Source organism: Mirounga angustirostris, unplaced genomic scaffold, assembly GCF_029215605.1.
Source record: "Mirounga angustirostris isolate CCGP_5_RB_7025 unplaced genomic scaffold, mMirAng1.0.hap1 SCAF_3, whole genome shotgun sequence".
Lineage (NCBI taxonomy): Eukaryota > Metazoa > Chordata > Mammalia > Carnivora > Phocidae > Mirounga > Mirounga angustirostris.
In genome coordinates this window covers 2,309,792-2,322,278 of record NW_026991711.1, presented here as the reverse complement: position 1 = coordinate 2,322,278, position 12,487 = coordinate 2,309,792, and the positions used below count along the sequence as shown (strand labels likewise).

The 12,487-nt window shown below is 54.6% G+C and overlaps 2 protein-coding genes across 9 annotated transcripts in view; both read left to right on the top strand.

The window, feature by feature from the left end:
• Positions 1–7,934: 7,934 nt before the first annotated feature.
• Positions 7,935–8,942, top strand: LOC135363725 (uncharacterized). The gene has a single exon (XM_064585757.1). The coding sequence runs from the start codon at positions 7,935–7,937 to the stop codon at positions 8,940–8,942; it is 1,008 nt and encodes a 335-aa protein (XP_064441827.1).
• Positions 8,943–11,915: 2,973 nt separating this feature from the next.
• ARHGEF7 (Rho guanine nucleotide exchange factor 7) overlaps positions 11,916–12,487 on the top strand; it is a 130,972-nt gene continuing 130,400 nt past the window's right edge. For 2 of the 8 annotated variants that reach the window (XM_054506410.2, XM_045869716.3), the window contains exon 1: positions 12,128–12,397. In XM_054506410.2, coding sequence (XP_054362385.1) covers positions 12,233–12,397 — 165 coding nt within the window. In that variant the 5' untranslated portion in view covers positions 12,128–12,232. Of the gene's footprint in view, positions 12,398–12,487 lie in introns of all 8 variants that reach the window. The other 6 variants (XM_054506411.1, XM_045869715.3, XM_045869718.3 and 3 more) reach the window with 6 other exon arrangements.

Below are 12,487 nucleotides of genomic sequence, written 5' to 3'. Positions count from 1 at the left end.
TTTATAGAATTAGCGCAGCTCAGCCCTGCAGGTCCAGGCGGTCACCCTTCCACCCCGGGACACACCTGCGCTGTCCTCCCACCTTGGAAACGGGCAGCATCAGGGAACAAATTCCTCACCATTCCCAGCACTGTCCTCGTGGCCCCTTCTGCCCTTCTGCAGGGGTTCGGGGATGGTCGCCGCATAAATGATTCTGGCTTTATTTTATCTATGCGTGTTTCGTACTCTTCACGTGTGCCCGCTCACTGCTGCCACGATGATCTACAAAGTTGCTGCTCTCATTTACCAAACATATGATAATGCCCCAGCTTCCCATAGTAATAAATAATGTTGCTATGGAAACACATACGCATATTATTTTTCTTCATTCGATGTGCTTCCTTCTCTGCACCCTTTGCTTCTAGATCACCTTTAGCCTTACACTGAAAATACTCAGCTCCCAGGTGCACGTTTCATGGGCCATTCCCTGCGAGCCTGACCTCTGTCTCTCTAGGCTTCCTGCCTGCCTTGTTAACCCTTGTGACTGACTGCTTTTCTACTGGGCTCCTTAGGCCAGCTTATTTCCTTAACTCTTCTTTGAACCCACATTTTACTTTACTGCCTTCATGTCTAGTCCATTTCCTTGAGCCCAGAGAACCCCCTCTGCCAGAAATTGTTCTATGGGGAGTGAGGCTTCTCATCCCTGACAAATGGGCTCATAGTCCAGGCAAAATCATGATGAAATTTAGTGCTTGGACAAACCCACAAGGCCTTGTACCCTAGGGACATCTCTGTTTTCAGTAATTTGTGGCTTTAAAGATTGGGTTCCATAATTCATCTGATGTACTGGTTTTCTGGAGTAAATCAAAAGAACAGGAAATGAGGCAATGAAAAATGTATCCCTTTACATCCAAATGGATAAAGCCGCTTATAAAACAAAAATTTCACGTAAGATTGATTTTGCTGCCCCCACATAAGATATGGCAGACAACTAATTACATCAACAAATATTTATTTGTTGGTATCTGCCTCTGTTCTTTTTCAAAAAGTACTCCAACAGAAAGAGTTTTTAAGTTTTGCAGAGAGTATAGGTAAAAAAAATACAGTGGGTATTTTTAAAGATAAAGCAAAACACCTCCTACTTCTAAGGCCAATGTTTATTTTAGGTTTTACAGAAGATCAACAGAGTTCTATTCCTGTCTGTTATTTTATATAATATCCAGTCAAGGGCACTGAGAAAAACACTCGTTGGTATCCCCAGGGTAAACACATGGGGGAGAACACAGATTTGTAAAACATTTTGTTTTCTAAAAGCCCTATTTTGCCTCATTATGACTTACACAAACAAAAATCATTGAAATAGTTTACTCTTCAAGCGCCTATTGCTTTTTTTAAAAGCAGCTCTACTCGGCCATAGGATATGTTAGGTTTGTGTGTCTTCTGCTCACACTTGCTGTTGAGCTGGCAGGTCTAACTCCGACGCTGCCCGGGCCCAGGGTTACACTCTGGGGAGTGCGAGAGCCCTCTAAAATTCCGTGCCTCCCAGGAGAGTTTTCTTAGCGTCACCAGATTCTCAAAGGTGATGCTAAGAAACCCAGCACTGGTGAGACCAGTGTGAAAAGCCTGTCTCAGAACCTCCTGTTCATGCCCTTGCTGGAGATCAGAAAGGTGTGGGAGTCTTTGCCCAGCAGCCCCACTGAGGGTCTGAGAGTGGCCAGGTGGGGCCAGGTGGGGCCAGGCGGGGCCAGGTAGCTGTCGCAGGGCTCCACGGAAAGCATGCTTCACTCCTGGTTCGGCGACGTGTTTCCATAGGGCTGCGTGCAGGAGTGGCCGGGGTAAGGAGTGGCAGGACGGGGACCCCAGGAGAAGACGGGGCTATGGGGGCTGGGGGTGAGCAGGGGTAGGCGGGGGGACCTGAGGATGTGCCCGCAGAGGGGCGCCGTGGAGAGGACAGAGCCGACAGGGAAGGCAGGCAGCAGAAAACCATCGGAGGACGGGGCAGGATCACGCTGTGATGGGCAGACTGAGCAAATGGGACTCAGGCGGAGTCTGTTCTGGAAGAAGGGACTGCAGGGCGAAGGGTCTGAGCAGCTGTGACGGGAGACAGGAAGGTGCCGAGGCCGGATCTTCCCGGGTCCCTGTTCATCTCTCCGAGAGCCGTAAACAGAGGCACAGTTGTTGTAACCATCACAGCCCCCTTCACTGTGAAGGGGGTATTTTTCCTCTCAAAATACACTTTCCTCCCTAACATTATAAGCACAAAACAAAAACACACTTAAGTTTAAAGTGTGACCCGAGAGAAGCCTTCCTGCAGCTGAAAGAAAGATGTAATTGCTGAACTGGCCCAGAACCTAAACAGGCAGACCTGCGGCAGAGTCAGAGTAGAGAGAACTCACGACCGGGAAGAAGCAGGAAGAATTCACAGGAAACTAACAGAGGCTCCAGGATGTTAAGAAACAGAGAAGTATTACATTCACGGCGTCAAAGCCTTCCCTCGACTGAAGAGAGATGGGAGGCCGGAGTCTGAAGAGGCTCATGGAGTCCCAGGCAAGGATGATGATAAAGCCATGTGCACACACATGCATGCATGCACAGGCAAACACGTGCACTTGCACACACACACGCACAGGCACACATGCGCACTTGCACACACATTCACACACATGTGCACTTGCACAATGCACAGCCACACACATGCATGTACACACACAAATGCACAATGCATTTGCACATGTGCATGCAAGCACAACACATGCACACACACCTCCGTGGTCACACACACACGGTCACACGCACACACATGTTCACACACAGCACACTCACATGCCCACACAAGTCACACATGCGCACACACAGTCACACGTGCACACATATGTGCACACACACAAATGCATCCTGATCATATCCTGATGAAAGTGCTGGTCTCTTAACAATAAGGAGAAAATCCTACAAGTTTCTCCACCAAAAGAACAAGTTATCTACAGAGAGCAACAGCCCCAAAGTAGCCCAGGACTCCCTACTTGCACACCTGAGGCTGGGAGACAGTGGGGGGCACGGCCATCTACCGAGAACAGAGAACTGCGGCCGGTAACTCTCCGCCCGTCCAAAACACCATTCACCGGTCAGGGGGTAAATGCGTGTTTACAAACATGGCCCCACCAGAGGGACATACCTGAGACTTGACTCCAAGAGCACATGAAGTCGAGGATGCATGAAGCAGAGAAGAAGAGGAAATGGAGGTGAACAGGATATGGAGATGCACGCACACACACGCACGCGCAGGCCAGGATATGTGCAATATTAGTGCTAAATAAAAACTCCCAGGAAAGATCTATTCTACAAATAAAATACTAGTGATGGTTTAAAACTAAACTAACTGATCACAAAGTACAATCGGGGGAAGAAAGGGGCATTGGGAATTGTGGGCCTGAGGGCCGATGAGGAGGAGAAGCTATCATGTTCCAGAAGCCGCTCTCAGAGGGCAGGTAGCAGGAGGAAGGGGGAGCTCATAGTGTTGTGGACTCTTACTTTTCAATATGGGGATTTGTGTCTGACAATCAGCTAAGGAAGGAGAGAGAGCCACTTATTAAATGGAAGATTATGATTCAGTTTTTAAATTTTAAAAAGAGACAAAAAATGGAATGGAGAGTGATTTGAACAAATCTTTTTTCTTCTTTAAACCAAAGCAATTTGAAAACACAGAGAAGAAAAATAGAAAACATCAATATAAAATGAATAAAAATTTATTTAAAACAAAATGAGTACTTTTTAAGTAAAGTAAAATGTTTTTAATGAACAAACAAATAAACAAACCAGAAACAGGCAAAGAGCCCTAGAAAGTAAGCCCCAGTTTATGTTCTTTACACAGTCTAACTCCAGGTGATGACGCGAGGTTGAAAATGCGGACCTGGGCACAAGGAAGAGGAAAACAGGAATGGAAATGGACGTTTTCCCTTCAGAGAAGCTGAAACTCAGGATAAAAGAAGTCATTGGAGAAGGATGAACCATATGAACTAACTTAAGGCATAATTTGTGAAAAAGATACAAGTCTTCACCTAACCTGTGCATTGAACATCATATATAACATGTTAAAAGGATTTAAATTTTAGGGAAACTTCATTTAACATCTGTGTCTCGGAGCATTGGGCATGTCTAACTGACAGAGGTGGGATGAGGTTCAGAGGCTTGGCGGGCAGGCTGGGGCTGCCGAGGGGTGGCCCCGGACGGAGCGGTCTGCAGCCTCCCTGCGCTGGTGACCCAGCACACGCGTGTGATGGAACGTACAGGAGTATACGGAAGCGTTGCCAAGACCCGAACAGTGCCCGCGGTTCGGTGAACCACATTACAGCCGTGCCGCACAGGGATGCGCTCTCGTTATGTGGCGCATCGTCCCTGAAGGGAGCTGGCCGAAGTCCACATGGGACCTCTCTATACTAGCTTTGAAACCCATTGTGCTTCTAAAATGATTTTGAAATAAAAAGTTCTTAAAAAAGCACAAAACCTGCACATAATAAGTATATCACCTCTTGAACAGAGTATGTACATCCTTTCGTATATATGATCATGGATCAGTCAATGTCTTTAGCCAACTTCGGAAAGCAGAGATTTCTAGGCTCAGCTGCCTAATCATATTCAATGGCCAACAAAGTCTCGATTTCCTGGTAATTAAGAAACATATTCTTAGATAAATATTTGATTGGAGAGGAAATCAAAGGGAGATTACAAATCCCTGTGGAGGCAATGAAGAAGGAGCTCTTCCTAATAAAACTCAGGGGCCCCGTGAAAGCCCTGTTCAGAAAGAAGAAAGCCATTGAGCGTTCATCCCAGGGAGTGAACCCTGGCATTATGAGGACCATTGTGGGTCTGGGGTTTTAGCCTGCGTGAAGGCTAATAGAATTAGCTGGAGGTCGTGGGTGACCGCCAGGTTGGACACCGGGGACCGTGGGACTCACGGCCAAGCAGGCAGCATGGGACCCAGTTTTGCTCCCAAGTCCAAGGTAATGCAGGGGTGGGCCCCAGGGGTGGGGGGTGGTGCCACACACACAGCTGGCTTGTGTCCCTGCCGCAGAGCCAGAGCTTAGCCACCCCAACCTTTAAAGGGACTGCAAGTACACTGGCCCAAACTGTGTCCCCCAGGAGACATTATTTTCAGTCTGTAGGTCAGCAGGCAAATGTGCCCTCTGCCCGGGGGTGGGGTGGGGTGGGGGCAGAGTGATGTCTCTATGTGTGAAGACGTTTGTTCCAAAACACTCTAGAAAGGACAGTCAGAACAAAAGCTGTCATTACCTCTGCCCAGCTCCTCAGAAAGGTGAGAGACTCGTGGAGAAACGTCTCCCAACAAACACGAAACAGAGATGTTAGGAAGCTTCTGAGCTCACAGTGATGCTTTACCAACTCTGCTGGTCTTCTTTGACGGATGCTGGAGCCCTGCCTCATGCTGCTGGACACCTCGATGTTGGACTCTGGCCTCCAGACTGTGAGAGATCAACTTCTGCTGCTTCTAAGTCTCGCGGGTCATGGTGCTTTGTTGTGGTCAGCACAGCAAACTACTACAGGGCCCCTAGAGTGTTCTTACTGCGGCTCCCACTCCTGAGTTCACCCTCTGTTGCAGACTGTCTCCCTCCCTCCCTCATCTCCCCCACTCCCTCCTTTGTGCTTCTTGGGCTCAACCCCCAAATACGCCTCCTGCACTGAAGCTCTGTCTCAGGGTCTGCGTTTGGGGGAGCCCAAACCAAGGCAGGTGGTTTCAAAGTGAACTTGGGAAGCGGACACACAGGCAGGGAATCCACACTCGCATCGCTCACCAGCCAGACAGCCCAGCCGCAGGATGCTTTAACTGTCAGGGCTCTCCAGAGAAACACAACCAGTAAGACATGTGTAAAGAGATTTACTATAAGCAATGGGCTCACAGGATTATGGAAGCTGGTAAGTCCAATCTGCCGGTGGGCCTGCAGGCTGGAGACCCAGGTGGAATCGATGTTCCACTTCAAAGGCATCTGCTGGAGGAATCTCCCCTACTCAGGGGAGAGGGCTGGTGTTTGTGGTCTATTCAGGCCTTCGACTGATTGGGTGAGGCCCACCCATGTTGGGGGAGGGCAATCTGCTTTGCTCAGTCTTCTGATTCAAATGTTAATCTCAGCCAAAACCACCTTCACAGACACACCCCAAATGATGTTTGACCAAATATTTGGGCGCTCTGTGGCCCCGTTGAGTTGGCACATGAAATGAACCGTCACAGACACTATTGCTCGTGCTGCATGAAGGGGTGCTAACCCTCCCCGTCTTCCGTGCCTCGCAATGGCTACACTCCTGTCTGTGCTGGACGGAGTGCGGAGCAGGTGCAAAGGAAGCATTAGTGTGTGGAGCCACCCCAGTGCCTGAGGACACGGAGCAGTGACAGTTGTGAGGACTCAGAGTCAGCTGTGGTCACTGGGAAGTCTCGGGAGAAAGACGTGACAGTTCTGGGACCTCACCCCTTGAACCCCTCCCCCCCGGCAGTGTGAGAAATCATCCATCCCCTGCAGCAAGAGGGCTCAGCTCTCATCATAGATGTGCCCAGTCTGCAAAGCAGTGGAGCTCCCCACCTGGGCAGACCTCTGGGGCTGAGTCCAGGGCTGGGTTGGGGGGGGGAAGAGTCCCTGAGACCTGGAAGGGGGGCTCTGGGTGGAGATTCTGAGAAACGTGGACCCCTGATTCCCTGATCTCTCCAAGCCAAGAGAAATGGCCCCTTTCCTTTGCTAGGGAAGTGCAGCCTTCCATTGCCTGGGATGTGCAAAGGCCCTGTGGCGTGGCATGGGGGCTGTCTTCACTCAAGGCTCTAGACCAACAACTGGACAAGCATCAGCAGGGCTGGAGGGCACACCACAGCAGCTGTCGGAGGAAGACTCGTTCGTCAGAGGCGCTGCAGGCATGTGCTGAGCTACCACTGCCTATGAGGGTGGGTAGCTGGGTGGGGTGGGAGAGGCAGATAAGGCCGAGGGTCTGGGCTATGATGGCGCTTCTATCTCAGGACTAGCACGCTGGTGCTGAGCCAGCCCGCGGTCCAGGCAGAGGTGGCTCCTTCGGCTGGGCTGCACTGAGGGTCTCAGAGAGCTTACTCCTCACCCAGGCAGCTAGAGTGCCTGAAAGAGGGCTACCGAGAAGACGTTCTCCCGACGCCCCGGGAGCCGGCACAGCTGCCATGCATCCTGCTGAGCGGGGTGGGCTGAGGTTGGGCGGGAGCAGGGCCAGAGGCCACGAGTAAGCTGTTGACACAAATGGCCCAGACCTCCGAGTCACCTGCCTCCACTGGCCGGGTTCCCAAAGCCGCTCGGCTTGTGCCTGTGACTTTGCTAACCTGGTGTGAGCCACGAAAGGACATACGGACTGCTGCCACGCTACCGTCCGGCTCCAGGCGGGCACAGGACGAGGGGAGGAGAAGCCCTCGGGTCACTGAAGCTTGGAGCGGCTCCCCGGTCCTCCGGGGCAGGCGCGCATGCATGGACGGGGAGGGTGGAGGGCTCCTCGTCTGGGGGCCTGGAACCGGCAAGGTGGGCCTCACAAGGAGGTGGGGGGCTGCTGTGGGTCCTGATTCCTGCCTCAGTCTCCAGAGAGCATCAGGGAGGAAGGCGCACCCAGCAGGCAGGCACGCCAACGGCACATGTGTAGCTGGGGCAGCCGCTCGGGCCTCGCCTGGCCCCTGCGACCGCGGCGTCAGGGGTGGGGGTGTGCGAGACCTCCAGCAGGGGTGGAGGTGTGCGAGACCTCCAGCAGGGATCCCTCTCACCCAGGCTGACCTAGCTGCCCGCAGTAGAGGCAGATTCTGACCACTATTCGGTAACACCAGCTGCTTGGCGGCGAGCTGGTGACGTCGGAAGCCCCAGGCCTGGAGGGAGAAGCAGTTCATCTCCCGGGATGGGGGTTTGCAGGGAGCCAACTTGCCGCTGACGTCCTCAGGTTAGAGACCTGCCCTCAGGATGCAGCAAATACGCCGCACCAACGGCTTTTACAAGGTGTCGTGCCCCAGGGTCTGGAAGCAGTGTCCGGCACCAAGCGGTAGAAGCAGCGTCGGCGCTGCTCACTGCCGCTCACCTCCGCCAGTGCTCACCTCCGCTCACCTCCGCTCACCGCTCACCTCCGCTCACCTCCGCTCACCACTCACCTCCGCTCACCGCCACCGCTCACCGCTGCTCACCACCGCCGCTCACCTCCGCCATAGCTCACCGCCGCTCACCACCAGTGCTCACCTCCGCCGCTCACCGCCGCTCACCTCTGCCAGTGCTCCCCACCGCTCACTGACGCCGCTCACCGCTGCTCACCTCCCCCAGTGCTCACCTCCGCTCACCACCACCCCTCACCGCCACCGCTCACCACCGCTCACCGCCGCCAGTGCTCACCGCCAGTGCTCACCTCCGCTCACCACTCACCTCCGCTCACCACCACCGCTCACCGCCGCTCACCTCTGCCAGCGCTCACTGCTGCTCACCGCCACCGCTCACCGCTGCTCACCGCCGCTCACCTCCCCCAGTGCTCACCTCCGCTCACCACCACCCCTCACCGCCACCGCTCACCACCGCTCACCGCCGCCAGTGCTCACCGCCAGTGCTCACCTCCGCTCACCACTCACCTCCGCTCACCACCACCGCTCACCGCCGCTCACCTCCGCCAGTGCTCACCGCCAGTGCTCACCTCCACTCACCACTCACCTCTGCTCACCGCCACCGCTCACTGCTGCTCACCGCCGCTCACCTCCCCCAGTGCTCACCTCCGCTCACCGCCACCGCTCACCGCCACCGCTCACCGCCGCTCACCTCCGCCAGTGCTCACCTCCGCCCACTGCCACCACCACCACCGCTCACCGCCAGTGGTCCACACGGGGCCCTTGTGCTTCCTGCTCTCATGACGTGAGGCTCTGCGAAGTTGGAGGCCACGCCCCAGGGGAGACCCGCAATCCAGGGGGATGGGAATGGAGGGATGAAGCTTAGCCTGCCCGTCCCCTGGTCAGAGGACTCTGGGGCCTGCCCATGCTGGTTCTCAGAGGCCCCAGGGGAGCTGGGCCCCAGCTACTCCCTACACATCTTTGATTCACTTCTGTCTCTTCCCTGTTTCACTTTCTCCCTTTCTTCATCTGTCCTTTCCAGGATTGCGTCCCAAATAAATTGCTTGCACCCAGTTGTTGGCTCAGGATCTGCTTCTGGGGGAACCCACACTAGGATAAGCTTCTGGTTGATGTGATGTTTCATAAAATAGTGTATTGGTAAGATGTCTTCTGATCCTGTGTAATTTTCAGCCATGTATGTTTATAAACTTTTTTCCTGCCTTGCACCTTTCATGTTTAGCATTTGACCATATTTATGCCAAATAAATAGGACACTGTTTAATAAAAGGAATGCCTTCAGTAACATACCTACAGTAGCTCAGATGAGCTTCATAGAACTGCTTCTTAATGCGTGTTTCCATCTACATGATGGTCTAATTCAATAACCTCCCCCCCCTCCAGTCCGGAGTGAAGGCCAATCGCCATCTGCCCATCTGGCTTCAGGTTGGGGGAGAGACCATCCTCCAAGTACCAACAAGCCAGCCAATGGATCAGCCATCACTCAGCTGAGCTCGGGTGGGGTTCAGCTGAGCTACTGGGGGCAGCTGATGGTGGGTCTACCACAGTGTTGACCAGGGCTGGGGCTCTGAGGGATAGCAGGGGCCACGTGGGGTGTGAAGCTAAACCCTCTCGTGAGAGATGAGGGAACCAGAGGAGGCATGCCTGCGCTGAGAGCTGTTCCACACTCTTCTGGGGGGAGTCAAAGAGCATCCACAGACAGGACCAAAATCCTCTCTCGACAACAACCTTAATTGGCTCCAACCCAACAGAACAATGAGTTCTTCTCCACAGCCCGTGCCTTCTGTAATGGGAACTTGGAAAAATGGTAAGTTTAACCAAATGCACACCTTGGATACTAAAATAGCTCAAACACCTAAAAACACCTAGCTTTGAAAAACGTTACTTTCTAGAATGAATCCCTTCCAAGTAAACTTTTTTGAAATAAATGTCCATCCAAGGTAAAAGAATGCCCCCAGTAGCCACATTGAAATGTTCAGGGACTTCTAAGATCAGTTACAGTGGGTCTCCCTTCTGACAATAATTGGCTGCCCAGTTATTGGTCACCTAATGCCACTCCCTAGAGCTGCCTTTCTTTAGGATTATTTGGTTGAGTCAAGTTGAATCTTAGTCTTGTTTATCAGATTATAAGCACCAGACCCAACTTAATGTAATTTGAAATTGTAATGGCTGTATTCTAAATTATTTCTTCAATTCAGCAGTAATGAGAGTAAACAGGAATCTCAGTGGACAACCATGCTTAGGTCAATACCCCTTTGTGTGTGTGTGTGTGTTTTAAGATTTTATTTATTTATTTAATAGAGAGAGAGAGAGAAAGAGAGAGAGAGGGAACACAAGCGGGGGGAGCGGGAGAAGCAGGCTTCCCACTGAGCAGGGAGCCTGATGCGGGGCTTGATCCCAGGACCCTGAGATCAAGACCTGAGCTGAAGGCAGACGCTTAACTGACTGAGCCACCCAGGGGCCCCAATACCCCTTTGTTGATAGTCTTTGGGCACAGACCTTAACAAAAGTCTTACCTGCTCTGTTTGCTGGAAAGCGTATAGAGAAGCTGTCTAGAAACAGGTGATGTGTTGAGTCCCATCTCTCTACCACTCGGGTGTGGTACAACGGGGACGAGGAGACAAACTCTGTAAGACTGCACTAATGATGGTGTGACGTGATGCCAGGAAGGAGCTCTGGCAGAGCCCTGGTGAGCTCAACAAGAGGTAACTATGGCCACCGAGGATGTGGCCGCCCTTTCAATGACTGTGTGTTTGCAAATGTAACTGCTTAGCTCAAAGCTGGAAATCCATGCAACTCATGATGGCCATTGAAGTCCTCTGGACTAACGATGGCAAAGAAAGAGGGAGGTAAGCCTGTATTTTAAAAAACTTCTATATGGCTTCTAGCCTTTGTCATTAAGTGGGCTAAATATGTGCCTGGCATACAGTAAGCTCTGCTAATGCTGTTTTCAACTGCCGAAGGCCTTCAGGGAAGCAAGTAGGGAAAGCCCTCGGGACTGTGGAGGGAGTAAAGGGACACACGTGTACTGGGCAGTGTCCTTTACGCCGTCCTTCCTGTAAGAAGGGGCTCTCTCCTGTGGTCATATGCGTGTGTCCAAGTCACTGTGGGACAGCTGGATGTCCGAGTTCTTCCAGTCTGGCGCGTGCACTCACGGCCCCGTGGCCAACCGAGCATCTTCGGGCCAAGTGGCCTGTTCGGACGGAGGCGTTCTCAGCCCTTCCCTCCCGGCCACAGACACACACACAGTTCAGGCTCTGCTGCTTTCCTGAGCTTCCTGCCACGGTGCTCCAAACGCCACGCTCCGTTTCAAGCGGGGTCACTCCAAGGTTGCTGGTCCTGCGGGGGGGGGGGCAGCCCGGCGGGCGCTGAGGTCACGCGCGCGGGAGCAGGCCTCCGGGCAGGGGCGCACGCAACAGCGGCGCGCTCCGGGGCGTCCGTGTCCCCAAGATCGCAGCAGCTCCCGGGAAATCAATTCCTCCCCGAATTAGGCCCACGTGCTCCCAGATTTAGTGATCATTTGTGTTCTGTAATCGCTGGCTTGCGAGGTGGCGGGGGAAGCAAAGGTCTCGTTTTCGGCACCGCCCCCCCGCCCCCCGCCCGAAATAAAACTGGCAAAAATCGAAGGAGCGCTCTGGGAAGCACTTGATACTCGAAGCTTCGGTGAACCAAGAAACTCAGTCAGGGGCGCCGCGCGAGGCCCTCCCGGCGCGCTCCGGCGTCCGCGGGGCGCAAGCGGTTAAGGCGGCCGGCGCCCCGGAGGTCACGGCGGCGCAGGTGGGCGCGCACGGCCGGCCGGGCGGGGGCGCGCGGCGGGCCCGAGCGCGGGGCCGCTGGGGCGCCGCGTCTTTTCTCCTCCTCGCGGTGATGTCATCGGCGGCGGCGGCCGGGAGCCGGGGGGCGGCGGCGGGGGCGGCGCCGGGCGGCCGCCGCGGGCTCCCGTGCCTCCCATGAGAAGGCCCCTGACGGCCGGCCGGGACGCACGCGAGCGAGCGCGAGCCGGCCGGGCCGCGGCGCCGCCCGGGCCAGTCGCCGCGCCGGCCTCTCCATGGGCCCGCCGGAGGGGGCGGGGGGCGCAGCCGGCCGGGCCGCGGCCGCTGCGAGGTGAACGGCGCCCGGACGGGCTCGCGGCGCGCGGAGGCCGGGCGCGCCGCCGCTATGAATTCCGCCGAGCAGACCGTTACGTGGCTCATCACCCTGGGGGTGCTGGAGTCGCCCAAGAAAACCATCTCGGACCCCGAGGGCTTCCTGCAGGCGTCTCTGAAGGACGGGGTGGTCCTCTGCAGGCTGCTGGAGCGCCTGCTGCCCGGGGCCATCGAGAAAGTAAGTGCCGCCCGGGCTCGCGCCCCCGCGGCGCTCGGGCCGCGGGCGGTGGGCGCCGCGGCCGCGGGTGCGCGGAGACGCGCGGGCGCG